General features: G+C 45.5%; 2 protein-coding genes across 5 annotated transcripts in view; one reads left to right on the top strand and one right to left on the bottom strand.

Annotated features, from left to right (window-relative positions):
• Nucleotides 1–15,609, top strand: part of dtx3 (deltex E3 ubiquitin ligase 3) — a 63,151-nt gene extending 47,542 nt beyond the window's left edge. The window contains exon 4 of the mRNA XM_061298258.1: nt 4,598–15,609. Coding sequence (XP_061154242.1) covers nt 4,598–4,652 — 55 coding nt within the window. The 3' untranslated portion in view covers nt 4,653–15,609. The remainder of the gene's footprint in view (nt 1–4,597) is intronic.
• Nucleotides 9,003–22,210, bottom strand: part of mecp2 (methyl CpG binding protein 2) — a 25,388-nt gene continuing 12,180 nt past the window's right edge. For 2 of the 4 annotated variants that reach the window (XM_061298121.1, XM_061298136.1), the window contains exon 6: nt 9,003–21,007. In XM_061298121.1, the coding sequence (XP_061154105.1) occupies nt 19,157–21,007 (1,851 nt within the window). In that variant the 3' untranslated portion in view covers nt 9,003–19,156. The remainder of the gene's footprint in view (nt 21,008–22,210) is intronic. The other 2 variants (XR_009717959.1, XR_009717961.1) reach the window with 2 other exon arrangements.

Below are 22,210 nucleotides of genomic sequence, written 5' to 3'. Positions count from 1 at the left end.
TACAATTAATAAAAAATACATAAAAAATTATAAACATCAATAGGCACCTTCGGATGAGGCCGGTAAACCTTGTCAGTTTCCGTGGTGGCCGTTTTGTTGAGAGAAGACATGCTTCAAGTTACTTTAATATTGTGATTAATTTCGACAAATAAAATGAATGATGGGTCATCCAACAAATCATAGAAAGTGGTATGGAAATGACTGCAATCTCAATTGTTTAAATTGCTTTACGACAATTGACAAACAAATGACAAAATGCGTTAAAATGGTGGCAGTTCAAAACGTTTATATCAAAAAGCTTAACATGGCTTAATATCAGAAAACTACAACCTACCAAAATTTACATCCACATCTCTACATAATGCCCACTTAAACCAGTGAAAATACCAAAACAATCGCCACGGTATTTTGGATCTTTTGGGCATCAATCTTAAATTCTCCATAGAGGTTAACCATAGAGCTTAACAGAATGTAGTACGTGTTAACTTATTAAAAAATATGACCAATCTCAGCCAAAATGCACATGTACACCCCACTTAGGCCCACTTCAACCTCTGAAAATATTAACGCAATCCCCACGTAGTTTGGATTTTACATCCATTAAAACCCCTTAACATGTAGTGTCCCAAATAGAACAAGCCCGGGGATTTACAGGCATCTTGAGAACAGCAAGAACTGCAATAACAGAATTGATTTTATTGTCTATGCATTTGTCGACTGGTGCCCCATGTTTGATTTGTTCGTTTTCCTCCAGCTTCGGCGCATTTGTTTTCGTCCCAGCCACACATCTCGCCCCCAGACATACTATTGCTCTGTGATTCGTCCACAGTGGCTTGAGAAAATCAGCGGGCTTGGGATTCTTGGGGTTTTGTGAATTCACAAATACCACGATAAGGTTATGTAAGACATGTTAGAAGATTTGAAGAATGCTCTACATTTTAGGATGAATAATGATATAAATGTAATACCGTTTTTTTCCGTGTATAGTGCGCCCCCATGTATAATACGCACCCTAAAAATGGCATGCTGATGCTGGAAAAAAGCCTGTACCCATGTATAATACGCACCCAATTTTTATGATTTTTTTTTTAATTTTTTTTTTTTTTTTAAGTCCCAATGATCGTCACACACGCAGGGAGGCAATGGGTCCCATTTTTATAGTCTTTGGTATGGTCTTAACTAGGCTGGATGTAATTTTTTTTGTTGGCGTTGATTTCGCCGACTGCCCGTAAACGCACCACCGCGCTCCGTGCGCGCACGGGACAGCAAACGAGCAGGTGATCGAGCAAGCGTCTGATACGAGAGCATTGCGGTCGCATGGAGCGTGTTTGAAGTGAACAGCAGAGAAGAAAGGAACAAGGCAAAGTGTTGTGAAATAAAATGCACAGAACGGATGCGCAAGACACGTCAAAGAGCGAGAGTTGTTTTCTTCCTATTAGTTTCAATTCACAGTTTAATTAGCAGTTTCAATCAGCAAATAACAAAATGCGTATTACAGGTAATATTTTATTTCACAACACTTTGCCTTGTTCCTTTGGTCTCTGCTGTTCATCCTAAAACACAAAGGCGCTCTTTAAGCAATGCGACAGTGAGCCTCTCCAAGGTTCTGGAAAAAGTGGTAGCTGCCCAACTTCACACTCATCTTACCCGCAATAACATCGCTGAGAAATTTCAATCCGGGTTCCGCTCTGGCCACAGCACTGAAACAGCACTTGTTAGGGTCACCAACGACCTTCTCATGGCTGCCGATGCAGGCTCCCCGTCACTTCTCATCCTGCTGGATCTGTCCGCTGCATTTGACACTGTCCACCACAATATCCTCCTTAACCAGCTTCACTCCACTGGATTCTCTGGCACTGCTCTAACCTGGCTTCAGTCCTACCTCTCAAACCGGACCGAGTACGTTTCCCTGGGGGGGAAAAAATCCGACACTCACACTGTCACCTCCGGTGTCCCCCAGGGATCTGTACTCGGTCCTACCCTCTTCACTCTCTACATACTACCCCTCGGCAATATAATCAGGAAGTTCGGCATCTCATTTCATTGTTATGCGGACGACACCCAGCTATACCTCAAACTTGACCCCCCGCCCTCCATAACCCAGCCTTCTCCATCTCCCTCATCCATCCTCTCCCTGTGTCTGGAGGAGATAAAGGCGTGGATGAATCTCAGCTTCCTGCAAGTTAACAGTGACAAAACCCAAGCCATGTTAATTGGCACTCCCCATCAGATCCACACCTGCCCAATAACAAGCATCTTATTCGCCGGTTTCACTATTCCCCTCTCAGCCACTGTCACCAACCTGGGTGTGAAACTGGACCCTCAACTCAACCTTGAGTCACACATAAAACACATCTGCAAAACCTCCTTCTTCCACCTCAGAAATATCTCCAAACTCCGCCCCACACTTACCCTGACGGATGCTGAGAAACTTGTCCACGCCTTTGTCTCCTCAAGGATAGACTATTGTAACGCACTCCTCATCGGGATCCCTAGCAAGAGCCTCCAGAGGCTTCAGTACATTCAAAACAGCGCTGCTAGGATCCTGATGGGGGTGCGGAAAAGCAATCACATCACACCCATCCTCCGTTCTCTGCACTGGCTCCCCATCAAATTCCGAATTGATTATAAGATCGCCCTCCTCACTCACCATTGTATCCTTGGACATGCTCCCCCATACCTCAAAGAACTCCTTGCCCCAAAACCTGCCACCCGAAGCCTCCGCTCATCCAATTCTCACCTTCTCCACGTTCCTAAAACCAAGCTGCGCACCATGGGCGACCGAGCCTTCTGCTATACAGCCCCTACACTGTGGAACTCCCTCCCCGACCACCTAAGAGCACCCCAATCCACTGACACTTTCAAAACTGGACTTAAAACTCACCTCTTTACCTTAGCATTTCCGTAATTTTCTTTCTCATATCTTGGTTGTCGTCCAGTTGTTCTAAACTTGTCCTTGTTTTGTTTTCTTGTTTTTTATCTGCCATGTAGCACTTTGAGATTTCCCCAAATGTAAAGTGCGTTATAAATATAATTTATTATTATTATAGAGAGGAAGACAGTTCAATTTCAGAATATTGAGGTGATTATGATATTTTAGGAATTGATGTGGGCATAGGTAGAGTTACGCACATGAATTTTGAGTTTTGGTGGCAACTGGTTATAGTTTTGTAACATTAAGCCATATTAAAAACTTTTTTACGCACACATTAGGCATGTGCGTTGCAACGCTTACTCAACAAATCAAGATGGCGGATGCGCAGAGAGAGGAGTTGTGGGCGGCACAGTTTTTACAGTGGCTGCTTATTGTGATGACGGTTCTGCTCTCTTTCCCTGTTTAGTGGTTTAACCGTCGCTTCTAGCCAGACACACCAGTTCTCATGCGCTGAGGGCAATGGAAAACCTCAAATGCATCTGGAGTGCACAGCCACAAGTCTTTGGTCAGATGGACCCCCCCTCCCCCCATTGTTTTCTTAACTGTTTCTTAAGGAAAGCAATGAAATAACTTCACTTTCTTTATTCCCTTTTGATTAAAAAATACAATCAAAAGCCACGGAGTGTGGCATTTTGACTCTTTTTGTGTATGCTAGAAGTAGTTTGCAATTGTTTGACTTTGCTCAGCATAGGGCACCAATGTGGGGAGCAACCATACCACGTCATCATCCCCAAATGGGTATCAAATTGCATTTAACAAATGTATGCTGTGTATTAAATTATGTATTATGTAAACAAAAAGGATCATTTGAATGAATGAGGAATTATGTATTTACATCAACGTGTAGGTAAGTGGTTCTATTTTGAGAATTGTTCTGGTCGGGCTTCCTTTTAAAGACATTTATAATTATATACCTGTGGAGTGTGTGTCGTCTTGGCAGCCAAATTGCATGCAAATATGGCGATCAAGGCAGCCACTCTTCACTCCCCAATACATCATTATTGTTATTTAAAGCAGTACTCAACAAAATTTATTATATAGCCTATAGCAGGGGTCACCAACTCCGGTCCTCAAGGGCGCCAATCCAGCCCGTTTTAGGTGCAGCCCTACAACAACAGGCCTGATTCAAATGATCAGCTCATCAGCAAGCTCTATTAAGGCTGATAGCAATCCTGATTATTTGAATCAGGTGTATTGGAGGGAGGATACATCTAAAACAGGCTGGATTGGCGCCCTTGAGGACCGGAGTTGGTGACCCCTGGCCTATAGGGTTACCTGTGGATGAAATAAGTGAGAATGGGGCCTTTGAAACCTGTATTGCAGTGTTAAAAATAGCAAAGATGAGTGATCACTTTCAGTGGATAAAACTCAATATTTAATTTTATATACTAAAAGTGTAAGAACGTGTTGATTTCAGCACATTTAATTATCAAATTTGTACTGGCCTAATTGGACCTACACCAGTGAACTGCAGGTGGCGCTACACCTTTGTTGTGGCCCTGGGTCATCGGGCCCCAGTTATTGTGTGACTGGAATAAGCAGGCAAATTTAGCCCAGTTATTGGTATGTGTGAACCCCGCTCCAGAGGAGTAAACTGCTAGGCTAAGTGATTCAATTTGTCAACATTTCACCTCTGCGTTTTTGTGCTCATTTCTGTTTTAGGGACCAACCAATTTTTTGGACACAGGATTGTAGTTTTGCAAAAGCTACTGTATAAATATTTCTATGCATCATATGTGACTGAGAAGAAAATGGGAAGGAAGCTTACACATGGTACAGAAGGATGCAATTCAGCTTTTCTGTTAATTGGTTCTTTGTTGATAATCACAATAATGTGCTTTAAATTTTAAAACTTGAATAAAACTTTGTTTGGCACTGTGTTGGGTTTTTATTGTCTGCCCCACCCCAACAATATCAATTCGTAATGTCGTCACTTACAGATTTTTATCAATATCCTCTACATATGAGCATAAATATTGTTATACATGCATATTAGCATACATATTAGCAATATCTTCCACATATGAATCACCTTTAGAGTTCATGTATGTCATTTTACTTTTTAACATTAACTACAATAACGTTTCTGTTAATTTTTGACATTAGCTAGAATCAAGCGAAAAAAATAAAAACAGCATAATGAGGCTGTTAGAGTGGTGTTTTGCAAGAACCACTCGGGAGACCGTATGCCCTTTTTAAGCACTTGCAAGTGGAGAGTCATTCGTCGCTGTGCATACAGCAATGATCGAATGAGGTCTGACTCAGGCCTCTTGCAAGAGCATTTTTATTGAGAGAAACAGGGTGGGGGTGAGAGTGGACAGGATGGAGTTGAAGCCCCTGCCGACGTTGTGTAAACAGAACAACTTTGATTGCTTCCTCTGCAGCTGGTCAATCAGTTCAAAAGATCTCAGCACTTTGTTCTACTACTTTGTTAAGACAGGACACGTTTGGTTAATTATTACAGGTTACATTCAAACATAAGCATAGGATCAAACGAATCTATCAACCCTAACAGAGGTCTTATCTGAGAACCCTAACAGAGGTCTTATTTGAGGTTGCGTTGCTGCTGCTGGAGGAACCGAAACAAGAAGGCCCAAACTTACCTCAGCTAGAGCTTTGACTTTTGGATTAACTCCTTTTTCACCACAGCGGACCACATCCTTGCAGACGCTGCCCCAATCCACCTGTAAATCTCCCACTCTATACTCAGTTCTGAATAAGATCCCAAGATAACTCCATTACTATGGATTCCAGACATGGAGAAGGTATTCTGCCTTTATATGACTGAGGCCTTATTTTTGAAGGTATTCATTAACCTTCACTCATGGCTGTGAACCGCTCCAGCAAGCGTTGGAAATTGTGGCCTCATCAAAATCAGAATTGGCTTTATTGACCAAGTTTGTGCATGCCAAACAAGGAATTTGACTCCGGTTGATCTCAGCCTCTGGACAACATTTAAGTGACTAACAATATTCAGGTGACTAACAACATTTAAGTGGCAAGAGCAGGATGTTATTGCCCAGTGATGTCTCTGAGACTCTGAGTGGTGTGAGTTCAGCCTGGGGGAAGAAGCTGTGTCTGTGTCTGCTGGTTTTGGCGTACAGCGCTCTGTAACACCGTCTGGAGGGGAGTAGTTCGAAGTTCGAATTTCGAACAGACTGTGACCTGGGTGAGAAGGGTCTGTAGAGATGTTACTTGCACGTTTCCTGGTCCTGGACAGGTACAAGTCCTGAATAGATGGGAGGTTGGTCCCGATTATCTATTCTACAGTCCTGATTGTCCCAAACCAAACAGTGATGGAGGTGCAGAGGGTAGACTGGATGATGACAGTGTAGAAGGTCTTCAGCAGCTCCTGTGGCAGGTTGAACTTACTGAGCTGTCTCAGAAAGTACAACCTCTGCTTGGCCTTCTTCCGGACGGTCCATTTCAGGTCTCGAGAGATTGTGGATCCCAGGAACTTGAAGGTGTCTGTGGTGAGAATAGCATTACTAAGGATGTGAGGGGTGAAAGTAGCGAAGGGTCTCTCCTGAAGTCCACAGTCAACTTAACCAGGGCTGTGGACTCGGTTCGGACTCGGGGACTCAGTCGGACTCTGTCATTTTTGCCGGACTCTGTGCTGATTTTGACCGAGTCCACCGAGTCCGACAATAAAAAAAAGAGGCAAGACGCAGCCAGAGAGTGCCAGGTTACAGTCAGCGCGGTAGGAGTTGGAAGAAGCAGTAACTCCACCAAACTCGTCGTAATGACCCGTGATATATGTTATATCCTTACTATTTTCCAGGTTCTTAGATAGCAAGAATAGGTCGGACAACGACGTGAATGATAACTGCTTTATTCCTTACTCACAGTGCGTTCACAGGGCGTAGCACAACAACACAGAATGCCCATCCCACTTCCGGGGTTTTTCTACTACGGAATTTGAGTTAGCCCAAAATACACAACATCTCTTCCCCTCTTACAATGAACGTGCTATATGCATGAACAACATAGTCTTATGCACCTATAACTTGACATCTTCAAGATCTATCAATAACTACCATTAAACAATTATCATATATGGTCCAGACAATTATGACAATAATATTCCCATGAAACCTTAACTTTGGGTGAGTGTGGACTACCTTGAATTATACCGAATTATAGTGAAAAACCGATGTCCTACGGCGTCAGCACTATGTTGTTTTCAATAAAAACATGAAGAACTCACGTTTGCGTTAGTCAATTTTAATTTTTATAAAGGATTATTCTCATTTGATGTCTTTAAATTCATCCGTGTTCTGCCATTGAAGCGAGTGCATTCAAAGACCAGTCGTACAAACGGAAACGTTTTGTGATCAAATCTTTCATAACGAGAATGATTTGAGTGAATTTATTTGAATGAATAATTGAGAAGAAATTTCAGTTCTGAAGGCTCCTTTTGTCCCAGGCAAAGTGACAGATGGTGGGGAGGGGTGATAAAAATTGTAAAATCAATTCACTCAAATCATTCTCGTTATGAAAGATTTGATCACAAAACGTGTGTGGCTTTTTCTTAAATGAACACGTTTGACATTGCCATCGTGTCAGCTTTTAATTATATTGCGCTGTCATGTTAAAGCAAATTAATAAATGCAACAATATTCATTTGCTTTGAAAATACCTGAGTAATAAAATAAAATGGATGAATGATGATCACAATTAAGTATAAAGTCTCCTTTGTAATATATACTCTTTGTAGCCTGTACCCAAAAAGAGGAGTTTCTTTGCATCGAGGTTTATGCAAAGAGCTCACGTAGATATATTGTTGCGTTTTGGTGAAGTGAATGAGTGTTCCGTCTGTACGACTGGTCTTTGAATGCACCCCGCTTCAATGGCAGAACGCGGATGAATTTAAAGACATCAAATGAGAATAATCCTTTATAAATATTAAAATTGACTGACGCAAACGTGAGTTCTTCATGTTTTTATTGAAAACAACATAGTGCTGACGCCGTACGACATGGGTTTTTCGCTTTCCAAATAAGGGGTCGTCACTAATTATTTGTTTAGAGAAATGTCTGAGCTATAATGGTGTAATTAATGATTAAAACTTGAAAGTATCTGTTTATTGTATTCGTTTATATGTTTAATAAAGACAAAGCCATCACAAAACTGTTGTAATTATTTAGATTTTGATCTAAATTAGCCTTGAATAAAGACTAAGCAGTCACATGAATTAACAGAAGAAATGGACAGCCGGACTCGGACTCATGGTCAAGAGGCCGGACTCGGACTCGGTGCAAAAATCCCACAGAGTCCACAGCCCTGATCTTAACGGTCTTGAGCGGGTTCAGCTCCGGGTGGTTTTGGCTGCACCAGTGGACCAGCCACTCCACCTGTCTGTACGCATCCTTGTCACCGTCCCGGATCAGTCCGATGAGAGTGGTGTCGAGCTTCACAGAAGGGTCTCCTGAGGAGCAATCGGTGTCTAGAGAGAGAAGAGCAGTGGGGAGTGTACACACCCCTGGGGGACGCCAGTGCTGGTGGTCCGGGTGTCGGATGTGATGGTCCCCAGCCTCACCTGCTGTCTCCTGTTGGTCAGGAAGCTGGTGATCCATTGACAGGTGGAGGCAGGCACCGCGAGCTGGATGAGCTTCTGGTGGAGGATATCGGGAGCTAAGTTAACTTAACTTAACTATTGTGTTGAACGCCGAGTTGAAGTCCACAAACAGGATCCTGCCGTACTTTCCTGGGGTGTCTAAGTGGCGCAGGATGTAGTGCAGTCCCATGTTGACTGCATCAGCCACCGACCTATTTGCCCGGTAGGCAAACTGCAAGGGGTCGAGCAGGGGGCCCGTGATGCCCTTCGGGTGGCTCAACATTAGCCTCTCAAAGGATTTCATGACAACAGATGTCAGGGAGACAGGTCTATAATCATCCAAAACTGTGATGGCGGGCGTCTTGGCCACTTGTACGTGGAGCTTTTGAAGCACGAGGGCACCTCACACAGCTCCAGGGAACGGTTGAAGATCCGTGCAAAGGTGGGTGCCAGCTGTTCAGCACAGACTTTCAGTAAACCACGGTTTGTTGTTGTTGTACGTGCAGAAGGTCTTAGTCTACACACACACACACACACACACACACACACACACACACACACACACACACACACACACACACACACACACACACAAGTCCTCACAAAAGCTGATGTATGATGTCACGGTGTCGGTGAGTTGAACTCTGAGAGAAAATAACACCAGCTATAATACAACACTGACACTCCTTTAAAAACTACATGCAATAACTATTTACTATTTATTATTTACTTTCTGTACAAACCTCATTCATGTTAATACATATACCCACATTGAACACACTGTAAATAAGAATTTTTTAACCTTCATTCTTAGACTAATAGCTATAGTGTAAATAAGATCTTTCACTTTTATTCTCGGACTTCCTTTTATACTTTTTTAAATTTTGTATGTTTGCACTAGGAAGGGAGCAGCTATCCGAATTTCGTTGTACAACTTAAGTTGTAAAATGACAATAAAGGGCATTCTATTCTATTCTATTCATGCAGGTCTGAAGTTGCAGCTTCAGACCCCCCCAATCGGTGCAGTCAAAGCAGGCTTGGAGGTCCGGCTTTGACTCCACGTTCCATTTATGCGTCCTTTATTATGGAGTAGCAGTGGTCCAGTGTATTTGTGCCTCTGGTGGGACACACCTCGTGTGTGAGGTTCGTTCTGTTAAAATCAGCCAAAACAATGATGTGAGTTTGGTAGTTTTTTCTCCATGTCTGTTATCTGGTCAGCCAGCAGCTGCATGGCTTCGAGTGCACGTGGTGGAATGTAAACAGACGCTATTATGATCAAAAACTCCCATGGTGAATAAAACAGCCAGGAGTTTATGAAAAGTGTCTCTAGGAGAGTGCTGCAAGACTCTTTCAACATTGTGACATCAATACACCAACCCTCATTAATGTAAAATATACACCACCTCCCTTTGTTTTTTCCATGAGCTCCGTGCTGCGATCTGCTCGTAGTAGCCGAAACCCAGGAATCTCGACGCCATGTTTTCGTCGAGCCACGTTTTCGTCAAGCCACGTTTTGGTGTAGCACAGGGCGGCAGATCTGCTAACGTCCGGGTTCCTTCGGAAAGATGGCAAAGAGCAGCCCGTGGGGAAGGTCTGCCTCGACCCATGGTTCCATCTTATCGGAGGCAATGGCTTTGACCACTTGACCAGAGCCTGCTTAATGTACCCCTTAGAACCACAACTGCAAGTTATACTTGAAAAACAAAACCCATACTTGCAAAAAGAGTTTACTATTTTCAGGTTTCACCATTTATTTTTCAGGTTTTGAGTTTTTTTTCTTTAGTTACATGTTTTATATTCTCAGATTCACAGCTCTTTTTTTTCAGGTTACCCTCTTGTTTTTTCAGATTCTAATCTTTTTTTCCCCCAGGTTAAAACCTTTTTTTTTCGAATTTCACACTTTTGACCCGAATCTGGCGTGGAGTCACGAGTAATAGCTGAACAAGAATGCTTGGAACAACCCGACTCTTAATCTTCACGAGCCACCCCCCACGTGACATTAGAAAATGTGGCCGCAGGCCCATGTCTCTCGTGCCCTAAAGCGCTAATTTCAAAGATGGTAAAGTTTTTTGCATTAGCTATCGAGGTCTTCACAGTGTGATTACTTGACAAGAAATGACACGGAATCCAATCTCTTGTTGAGATATTAATGTGTACCAGTGGCGGGCCGTGCATTTCATGCCTAGGCCTTCATTAGCGCTCCGCCTGAATCAATCCAACCCTCAATAACTATTATATGGCGATAAAACCTATACTGCAGGTACAGCTCCGCCGCATATAAAAAGCATAAAAATAACTTGGTAAAATTGCAATATTATTGAGGAATATAGCAACATTTTACTCACCCAAAATCCTGATTATTTGTAAACAAAATCCATCCTCCTTTCTTTCCTCAAGAAGATTTCAATGACTCTGTTGTGCAGATTATCCGTGCGTTTCAGTTCCGTCAAGAAGTCCTTTTCTATCACCATTGAAGCTAATGCTGAAAGTGGAGCCTGCCCTGTCGTATTTCTGGCATGTTTTAATTTGCTTTAGGGCTGAGAATGCCCGTTCAACAGAAGCATGCTTTTCTTGAAAGGTCCGTCTTGATAATGGCTTTGACAGTAAATCTGCAACCAAATCCATTTCTTCTCCTCCTTTTGCTATTGTAGGTTGACAAAACAGCTATTAAATCAGCACAACAATATCTTTGTTTGTGCAGCTCGCTACAGATGCTCGCTCTGGCTAGTACACTTTGACTATACTATCAAAGCGTGTGAATATGCTGACGTTTCCGTAAATTTGCTAGAAGGCCTTGGTGTCGCCAACTCAAAATCTGATTGGTTGAAGCAAGTCTGATCGACATTTATTTTATGCCACAGGGCCCACAGGACTGATTGTGCAGGCCTCCAGGCAGATTTCTTTGACCCTGGCAACAAAGAGTGGCTGAAATGTAATTGGTTAAATGCTTAAATTGTCACGACTCATCCCCGATCATGTCTGTGTGCTCGCCCCTCCCCTCCTGTGTGATCATGTCCATAGTTTGTCAGTGTGTCTGTGTGCTCGCCCCACCCCTCCTGTGTGCCCATGATCAGTGCGATCATTCTCACCTGCCTCTTGTTACGTGTCTTGTATATTAAGTCCTGTCTGTGTGTCACTCCCTGTCGGCGCATTGATGAAGTTTTCTGTCATGAGGTTTGTTTGGTTCTTGTCTTTTTGTCTCACGTCTCTGTTCGGTTCCTGTTGTTAGTTTTGTTAGTCAGTTATGTCAGTGTACCGAGTCTGTTAGTTTGAGTTTGCTTCAGTAAACCTTGGTCCAAGCTGCACTTGGTCGCCCTGCTCCATATCCACCCCGTAATCGTGACAAAATGCTCCGACCACTGCAGCGACCAGCGCTTGGACCTTCCTCCACCACCAGGTCCCGTCCGTCTGCGACGCCCGAGCCACGTCCGTGGTCCGAGCATGTTCCAGCGCGATCGGCTCCGCTGTCGCCATCGGACTTCGCTCCAGCGACGCCGGCTCCACGGCCGTCACTGGGACCTCGCTCCCGCGACACCGGACCCACGGCCGCCATCGGAGTGCCTCCTGGCGCCATCAGACTCGCGGCCGCCAACGGGCTCCACCCCAGCGTCACCGGACTCGCGGCATTGCTGGGCCTTGTGCCAACAATGCCGGACCCGCGATCGTCACAGACCCTGATCCCACTGCTGAAACACTGACTCCTGCTGCTGCGTGCAGCTCTGGCGTACGAATGCCGCTGATCGCGGTCCGGACTTTCAAGTGCCGCTGATTGCGGCGAGGACTTTTTTTAGCCGCCCGAGTGCGGTTTTGTGTGAGTAGCCGCCCGAGTGCGGTTTTGTGTGAGTAGCCGCCCGAGTGCGGTTTTGTGTGAGTAGCCGCCCGAGTGCGGTTTTGTGTCAGTGGCCGCCCGAGTACGGTTTTGTGTAAGTTGCCGCCCGAGTGCGGTTCTGTTCCCCAAGTTGCCGTCCGAGTGCGGTTCTGTTCCCCAAGTTGCTGCCGATTGCGCGTCAGGCCCCCAGTGTGTGCCGCGATTGTGGCCCTGGGCCCCTGACCGCCGCTGCGTGCAGTTCTGTCCCCCAAGTTGCTGATGATTGCGGTTCAGGTCCCCAGTGTGTGCCGCGAGTGTGGCCCTGGGCCCCTGGACGCCGCAGAGTGCAGTTCTGTCTCCCAAGTCGCCGCCCGAGTGCGGTTCTGTGCCCCAAGTCGCCACCCGAGTGCAGTTCTGTGCCCCAAGTCGCCGCCCGAGTGCGGTTCTGTGCCCCAAGTCGCCGCCCGAGTGCGGTTCTGTGCCCCAAGTCGCTGCCCGAGTGCGGTTCTGTGCCCCAAGTCGCCGCCTGAGTGCGGTTCTGTGCCCCAAGTCGCCGCCCGAGTGCGGTTCTGTGCCCCAAGTCGCCGCCCGAGTGCGGTTCTGTGCCCCAAGTCGCCGCCCGAGTGCGGTTCTGTGCCCCAAGTCGCCGCCCGAGTGCGGTTCTGTGCCCCAAGTCGCCGCCCGAGTGCGGTTCTGTGCCCCAAGTCGCCGCCCGAGTGCGGTTCTGTGCCCCAAGTCGCCGCCCGAGTGCGGTTCTGTGCCCCAAGTCGCCGCTGAGTGCGGTTGTTTCCCCAGTCCCCGCCGAGTGCGGTTGTTTCCCCAGTCCCCGCCGAGTGCGGTTGTTTCCCCAGTCGCCGCTGTGCGCGGTTTAAACTATTTTGAAAACCAGTAGGGTCGTCTGGACTGGTGTGTTTCATCCCCCCCCGGTTGGGTTTTTGGGACGTCGGAAGCCGTCCCTTGTTCTGTCACGACACATCCCCAATCATGTCTGTGTGCTCGCCCCTCCCCTCCTGTGTGATCATGTCCATAGTTTGTCAGTGTGTCTGTGTGCTCGCCCCACCCCTCCTGTGTGCCCATGATCAGTGCGATCATTCTCATCTGCCTCTTGTTACCTGTCTTGTATATTAAGTCCTGTCTCTGTGTCACTCCCCGTCGGAGCATTGATGAAGTTTTCTGTCATGAGGTTTGTTTGGTTCCTGCCTTTTTGTCTCACGTCTCTGTTCGGTTCCTGTTGTTGGTTTTGTTAGTCAGTTATGTCAGTGTACCGAGTCTGTTCGTTTGAGTTTGCTTCAATAAACCCTGGTCCAAGCTGCACTTGGTCGCCCTGCTCCATATCCATCCCGTAATCGTGACATAAATATGAAAATACACATCTGGAAGCAGCGCAACCAGGGGGCTCGCAATGAAAGGAAGTGGACAGACCATTTGGAATAATTTAATACTTCCATCCATCCATTTTCCATACCGCTTGTCCCCACAGGTGTTGCGGGCGTGCTGGAGCCTATCTCCAGCAGGCATCGGGCAGTAGACAGGGGACACCCTGAACCGGTTGCCAGCCGATTGCAGGGCACACAGAGACGAACAACCATTCGCACTCACACTTGGGGACAATTTGGAGTGCTCAATTGGCCTACCAAAAGATGTTTTAGGGCAGTGCTTCTCAAATAGTGGGGCGCGCCCCCCTTGGGGGGCGCCGTGCTATACCTGGGGGGGCAGGTACTTTTTTTTGCAGTACTAGAATAAAGTGTAATTGCGCATCTTCCCAGCAGGGGGCAGTGGCGCTCTCATTGTTACTTCTGTGACGTTTGAGACAGTGCAACATTTTACGACTTACAAGACAAGTTAGGATAGTCACGGTGGGGAGGGGGGGGCGCGAATAGTTTTCTTCTTGCTAAGGGGGGGCGTAACAGAAAATAATTGAGAAGCACTGTTTTAGGGTGTGGGAGGAAAGCGGAGTGCCTTGAGAAAACCCACGCGGGCACGGGGAGAACATGTAAACTCCACACAGGGAGGGTCGGAGGTGGAATCGAATCGGCACCCTCCTAACTGAGGTGGACAGGCTAACCAGTGTGCCACCGAGCGCCCTTATTTAATACTTATTAAATACATTTTGTCCATGAATACGTATTAAATTAATACGTATTCATGGACAAAATACAATTAACATCAGTCTGTTATTCAGATATTTTTAGGCCAGCAGAGAAGGCCTTGCAGACCCCGACAAACCATCACTGGTATGTGTGTGCGTGTGAGTCAGTTTGTGAGTATGAGAAAGGTGTGTGTGTGTGTGTGTTTGTGGGCTCGCCTTCACACTGATGCAAAACTTGCGCGTTCTTTTGAAAATCTGTTCATTTCACTTGCTACAGCTGGTATAGGCTAGGACACAATAAGGTTGTTTCCTCTGCATTTTTTGGCCAATTCCATTGCAGTTCACTACTTTTAGAGCAAGTCACAAACCGGCAATAATAGAAGTCATGCCTGTGAGAACAAAGAGACCCAGATGAATAAATGATGCATTTAATTGTATTGCACAATCAATCAAGGCACATGTACTTACCACACCGCTACATTCAAGCTAGCTAACTTTGCAGCAGCAGCGTGGTACGCATTCTCTATTCCATGACAAATACATGCCGATTAAAGCCTTGTGGAACGGAGCAGGGAGATGATGCGCGCGACATTGTACACGCACCAAAAACTTTTGCCGTGTGCCCATCATGTGTTGCAGACCAGTCGTAAAGATGGTGCACAACACATTGCATAAGTCACGTGATGCAATGCAGTTGTTGCCCGCAGATACGCTTGTCGGTACTGGATGAGGGCAATTACACGGACATATGAAGAACCACTTCATCCTCAGTCAATTTTTTCAATCATTCACTGCCAACCCAGTTAATAAGGATCTTTGACATTAACTTTCTTGTTCCTTGTCCTTGGATCACAAAACCGGCATCCATCGGTCGGCCCATTTCCCTCACTGGGACAAAATACTCACCTCTGGTTGAATAAACATAACCGTTTTTTGGGTTTGCTGAAAAGTGATGATTTTGAAGGTGCAAATATTCTGTCTGACTCATGTTTTACTCGGTTTTAATACCAAGCAGGAACACATATACCCAATCAGATAACCCCAGTATTGAAGTTATGAAACTTTGGGTAACATATTTTTCTTATGCTGATACCATGGAAATTCAGGCTTAGCATGTACCGGCGATTGAGTCTGTTGGTTTGTCTCATCAAACGCATTTCTGAGGCCGGGTAAACTTGAGCAAACTGCAGAATGAACCAATCAGTGAAGATTGAACGTGATGTTGGGGAAAAAGTATGACCTTTCTGTTGAAAAAAAACCCAAATGCTTCCAGTGCTGTCAGCTGCTGGGATTTTAATGACTGTGTTTCTGGTTAGTTAGAACTCATTTAATGTTGAATGATGTGAACAATTGTCTCTCCCGCGCACCATTTTGAATGAGGATGGACTTTCGCTGCCAAAGCGTGACTGTGTTCGTGAAGAATACGTCACAGCAAGCAAACACATTTGATTGGACTGTTTAACTTGAACCGAGGCCTAGCTGCGGTGAATGGTTTGGTCTCTAGACCCACTCTCTTTGTTGGTGCGGCTTGCCAGGCTTGGATACTGGCCGTTGAGTTCTGCCTTTCGGGCTACAAGTTGATGTTGTTACTGTTGTATATTTTCTGAGAGGTGTGGGCGCCAAGACAGATCTCAGAAAATACACAACATTACTCAAGATTTTGGAGTTAATTTGTGTCTTTCCTCTACAATATCACTGACAATTACAATTCACACAATAAACATCAGTCAGGTCAGTAGACTTGATTGCACATGCTTTTTACATTGACAAAACTTTGCCTTTGGAATAATGTTTATTTTGCCTAATTCACCTGTAAATTTAAACATTAAATGCATACTGTTAGTAAACGAGCATTATGTGAGTGACCCACATTAGCCTGCTTGTTGCTAAATATTATTTGGAGTTACATGAAGGAAGACCTCTCCTGACAGTTATAACGCTATCTTTACCAAGTACACAACAAAGCTTAAGGTTAATTATTAATACAGACGTTGTCCATTTTGTACCTCCCAGGTGTTTGCACTAGACTTTCACAGATTTTGGAAACTGCTTCATTACCTCACAACACGCTCAAGACTTAACCAGTGGGGATGGTATCCCTTGGTCAGTCCGCCAAGGACTTTTTTTTTTTTTTAAGTATTTTGGTTTGTTTGGGTTTGAGGCATGATCGCTGTGGGGGTGAGGTAGAGGATTTTTTCCCATTAGAAAGCACTTGTTTGCTGAAAAACTTTTTCTCAAAGGGAAATGACTGGATTCACACGCTGACTAAATGCTCACCCATCCTCTCAATTGGAATGAGACACTGACAGTGTAGGGGGACAACAAACGCTTTTAATAAGAAAAATAACTAATAACCCGGTAAAAACTAGTGAGTCTACAGTGACAGTGTATTGAGTTGAAAGCAGAGTATTATTATTCATCAGCTATGAGGTCACCACACATCACTACTAAGTCTAGGAACAACATGGCTGCTGGCTGACATGGTGACTTCCGGCGAGACGCGCAAGGTTATAGGCACTGAACTTCGGAACATGCAATGTGGCGGCTGCTTACTGTGGTCCCATACGGTCTGACAAAGGCCAGCTAAGGGGCTTGCGGCAACCAAATGCCACAAACGCAGAGGTGAGCTTGGGTCATCACGGGGTGACCCACAATCCAGCAAGAAAATTCCCCACTGTAGTGGACTTTTCAAATGGTGCCAACTCCTAGCTGTCAGGAGATAAGAATGACACAATGAAAATGTTCAAATACTGCATGAGTGGATCTGATCCAATTGAGAGGTTGAGAATGTGTTTGTTTGGCTTGATTGACATCATGAGCGATTAAGAAGCAATTTCTTTCCATTTGTGCTACCACATACAGAAAAAAATTGAGGAAAATCTGGGATCGGCCAATTTTGACACCTCCCAAAATGTACTTGTGGCCAATCTTGACACCTCCCAAAATGTACTTGTGGAAAGCTTCATCACGTGTCTAACGTCATATCACATCAATCTATTGCATGTGTGGCAATAGTATCCACAAATGTATCAATTATCAGAGATGTCCATAATCTTCTCAATTTCTCCCAATTCAGAGGTGGACAACTCTTCCAAATTTATCAAAACTGAAGACAACGGCAACCGTTTTTTTTCAAGTACGGCACTCTTTCTGTACTGCCCTGTACTGGTAAATAAAACTCTCATGTACTGTGGCCAACGCCAACACACCGATGCACCCATTATCCGAACTGGTTCATCCTCACAAAGGTCATAGGTGTGGTGGAGCCTATCCCAGTTGATTTTTGGGCGAGAGGTGGGGTACATCCTGAGCTGGTTGCCAGACAATTGCAAAGTACACATAAACAACCATTCACACTCAAAATTATACTTGTATGTTTGCATGTTTTTTAGAATGTGGGAGGGAACCGGACTACCCAAACAAAACCCCCGCAGACAATAGGAGAACATGCTCCGCACAGCAAGGCCCAAGACCAGATTAAAACCCACGATCTCTGCACTGTGAGGCCGACATGCTAACCAGTCCACCACCATGCCACCAATAACATATCCAATGCAGTATATCCTGATGGGATATAAGTACAAGAATGTCAGCAAAAACAGACACGAAAAGCTATTAGCGGAGTCACAAGTTCATCCTCACAAGACGCTATGAAGACAAAACATTACAGAAAAAACTGTGACCACTTTTACCATCTGAGTCCTGCTACGTTTTGGCTTGATGTCCTCCACAAATACAAGCCAACCCGGCAATGTGTGTGTGTTAAAGAATCAGTAGATGTCCCGCTTCAAACGTTCAAATGCTTTCAGAATGGTGAGATTGTAGTTGGTGTTGAATGTAGTTTGGTGTTGCTGCCTCCCCACAACAGGAGTTTGTCTTATTTGGCAAAACTATAAGATGGACCGCTACTCGCAAGTCTTCCAGTGGCTGTTCCGCAGAAATCAAGACAAAGAGGAGTCTAACAGTGGTCAGAAGTAAGGTGAAGAAGATGTGCTTTCAGTAGGTTTACGTTGACAAAACACATGGTTCCTCTTGAAAAACAACCAAGATGGAAGAACGACTCATGGAGATCAAATATGGGAGTCAGTTTGAATGTCACTCCGGAAGATTCCAGGACTTGTCAGCGCTGTGTTGGAAATAAGTGTTTGGATCAAATGTAGAACTATTGGCTAGACGTATGGGGGCACTGGAAGAATTTGGGAGTGTTTGAAGAAGCCATTCAACTGAATTAGGCGTGTCAGTCAGCGATATATACGGTCACGTTCAACGGAGCGTCAGTCAATTACAGAGAACTTTAAAGCTGTAGAGAAGAAACTAATTTCAAAATAGAAAAAAAAAAGGTTATATTCTGGAAGCGAGATTTTGTTGGTGGCAATGTGTACTTAGCCGTTTGTTTTCAGTTCCAAACTGTCCCCCCCTTCACCTACCCAAATGAGCAAGACACAGCTGCCTTTTGATTATGTACAAACACCCACGCACAAGCAGCCACGCGCACGCGCACACACACACACACACACACACACACACACACACACACACACACACACACACACTTTAAATCTATATTTTCCTTTTTGTTCTCCTAAAAAATGACACCATCCATCCTTCTACTCAGTCATCGTCAGTGCTATCTTAACGCTCATTTCATTGTCAAAAAATGAAAGGGTTGTTCCGTGGAACAGCAGTGCACAAAGATGGAGGAAGAGCCCTCACTGGTACCACCTCTGTCCCCAAGGGCACAATCCACTTTCCTATAGCGCCCACTGATCAGCTGACTCTTTCGCTAACAGCAGTCCGAGTCTCAACTGTTTCCTCTCGGCTGGGACAGGGAACAGCAGATGGGGGGACCATGTCTCTGAGCTCCCTGCCCTCACCTGCCCCCTCCGAACCCACCTGTAACCGAGCCCTGCTTTCTGTCCCAGACAAAAGACCGACACCATCGTCCGTCCCTGCTCTTCCGTCAGGATCGGAGCGCATTGAGCTAGGAGGCCCGGGAGCACTGGGAGGAGTGCTGTTCGAACCAGTTGTCTCTCTGCTTTGTGAGACGAGTCCGGCTTCAGCTCGTATTTCGGTTCTTGGCCCACCCTCCAGGCTGCGAGTTGGGGATGTGGTGCTCAAGTCTTGCGGCTGCTCACTCTGCTGTGCATAAACCAGGTTGTGACTTATGGCCATATGCAGAGACGGTTGTTGGAGCGGGAGTTGTTGCAGCTGCGGCCTGGGCAGCTGTGGTTGAATCTGCGGAAGATGTAGCGGCATTCGAGACTGTGGGGGCCTGGTCTGGGAGAGCGAGGGTCTGATTTGTGGTCTACTTTGAATGTGAAGATGATGTTGCAAAGGAGGGTTTATCAGTGTTGGGGGCTGAGTTTGTGTGGGCGGGCTGTCCGAGAATTCTGTTTGTGCAGGGCTCTTGGAGTGGTGTTGTAGATGGGGTTGGGCCCCGGTTCTGGTCTGTACTTGCAGCTCAGCTGCGTGGTGGGTCCTGGTCTGCATTTGAAGTTGAGGACGTAGTTGATTCTCAAAGAAGGGTCTGGATTGTGTCTGAGGTTGAAGTGTTACAGGGGACTGAGCTTGTGGATGAAGATTCCTCGTCTGCGGGGGCTGGACCTGCGAGAGTGATGGAACATGCTGAACTGCCAGCTGAGTTTGGTGTTGCGCTAACGTTGGTGTTTTGGGGAGTGGCTGAGGAGGGGAATGCCTGATGGGGGAGGACTGAATAATTGGAACTTGAAGCGGGACATGACTCTGACCAGGATACGAGGACTGGAGGGGGCAGGGTTGAGGCGAGGGTTGTGACAAGGCAGGTGGTTTGGGGGCAGTGGACTGGGAGTCAGTGTGTAGCTGAGGTTTGGGTCGGGACTGGTTTGAGGGTCCAGATATTGGATGAGGATGATCCAAATGGGAACTCTGTTGGTGGCAATGATGGTGACGGTGATGGTGATGATGATGGTGATGTTTGTGTGGGGAGCGCTCCTTCCTTTTGTGGCTTTTGCTACTGCTGCTACTCCTTGGTCCTTTTCCACCCTTTTCATCAAGGTCTTTGCTTAGTTCCTCCTCTTGACTTTCTGCTGTCCCACGCTTCTCCTTGTGCTTCCTCCCTTTGTGTGTTTTATGTCCATGTGAGTGACTTTCTTGGGAAGCAGAAGGCTGGCTATGGGAGTGGGATTGGCTCTCCTCCAAAGAGGCAAGGTGAACCTGGGAGGTTTGTGTTGGTTCCTTCGAACCGGCCTCGCCTTCGGAGTGTGCCATCCTACCAGGTTGTGTGGTACTCGAGCCTGGAGTCTGAACTTTCTCCCTCTCCTCAATTGTCTCTCTCGTTTTGCGTTTTTTGATTGGCAAGGCTGTTTCCTGGACGACAGGTTTGCTGGAAGACTCCTTGGTAGCTCTGCGCTTGGCCTCAGCAGCCATAATGGCGGCAGCGGCATAGCCCCCTGCAGTTGACATACCGGAGGTTGATGCTGACAAGGAAGATGCCATGGGAGCTGTCACTGCTGCTGAAGTGGAGGCTGGTTTCCTGCCACGTTTTTTTGGTGTGGTCTGAAGGGGAGCAGGAAGATCCTGTTCTGATTTCCTTTTTCTGCCTGGACGAGACTTGACTGACGGCAGGGCAGGACATGACACCTGAAAGTGCCCACAAGCAATCAACACAATTTCTTTAAAATAACGCATTCCACGTTATTAATATCTTAATAAGAGGGGTGTAATGATACGTTGTTGTTTTTTTATTAAAACAATACAAATCAATATAAGGTCTAACAATTTGACACAAAGGAATATATCACTTTTTTGGAACAATACAATTTGATGCAATAAAGGTGATTTTAATAAAATATTTTGATATACACTAGTAACCATGGCCGTTCTGTGACTCGATCTATACTAATTAAAAGTAACTCCAAATAAACAATGTAATTTTTTTATTGGATTTTATCTTAAAACCAATTCAGCTCTACTGGTTCCAAAATGTAAAACAAAAAAGTAATATTACACCAAGCTAGTTCTCGTAATATTCTAGCATGAGCAAAGTGCAACAGAAATAGCTAGTTCTCTTTTCTGGTTCTCTCGCGATCGTTCCGTTATCACGTTCATTGTAAGGGTGTATTCAGACCTGACTGTTTGGTCCACTTCAAACGAACCAAGGTTCGATTGTAACGCTGGTCCAGACCTTTTGTGCAGGTGTGAATACATGGAAATGAATCCTGGTGCAGATTAGAGAAACAGACTGAGACCCACTTTTTAAAGTGGTCTCAATTCGCTTCCAAACAAACTCTGGTGCGTCCCGCTTCAGGTGAGAATACAAACAGCGTAGATCCAAACCAACAGCACAAATATGCAGAGCAGGAATGCGGTGCATAGGACTCGCATGTTTTCCTCCAGTTCCAGGTCTGTGCGCTGTGTGCCGCCCTGGTTATTGCTGTCCAATGGGAGCACAGATCATCACTAGCGTGGGTGTGTTTACCAAATATACTTCGCTTGCAAAATGTACAGTCCGAATAGGAACCAAACCAAACAAAATAAATTAAGTCCACTTTTGGTCCGGACCAAACAAGAGGACTATAGGAATGTTCTGGTCAGAATACACCCTAAGTCAAGAAGTTCTAAAGTAGAGGCGATTTCTCCCATAAATGAAAGACGTGATGAGTTGCTAAAGGAGTAGGCGCTTGAGAGTACCGTATGCTTACTTTATACGTTTGCTACATCCTTTTCTGACTACCCTCGCCGCTTTTTGCACTAGCCTTCTTAGGAGACATGATCGACTACCAAAACTCCAGACAGACTATGGATGAACTTGTCAATATGCTAACACGCACACAGGAACACAGG

The sequence above is a fragment of the Syngnathus typhle genome, linkage group LG2 (genome assembly GCF_033458585.1).
Source record: "Syngnathus typhle isolate RoL2023-S1 ecotype Sweden linkage group LG2, RoL_Styp_1.0, whole genome shotgun sequence".
Taxonomy (NCBI): domain Eukaryota; kingdom Metazoa; phylum Chordata; class Actinopteri; order Syngnathiformes; family Syngnathidae; genus Syngnathus; species Syngnathus typhle.
The sequence above is the reverse complement of the archived record's forward strand: the minus strand, read 5'-3'. Positions and strand labels throughout refer to the sequence as shown.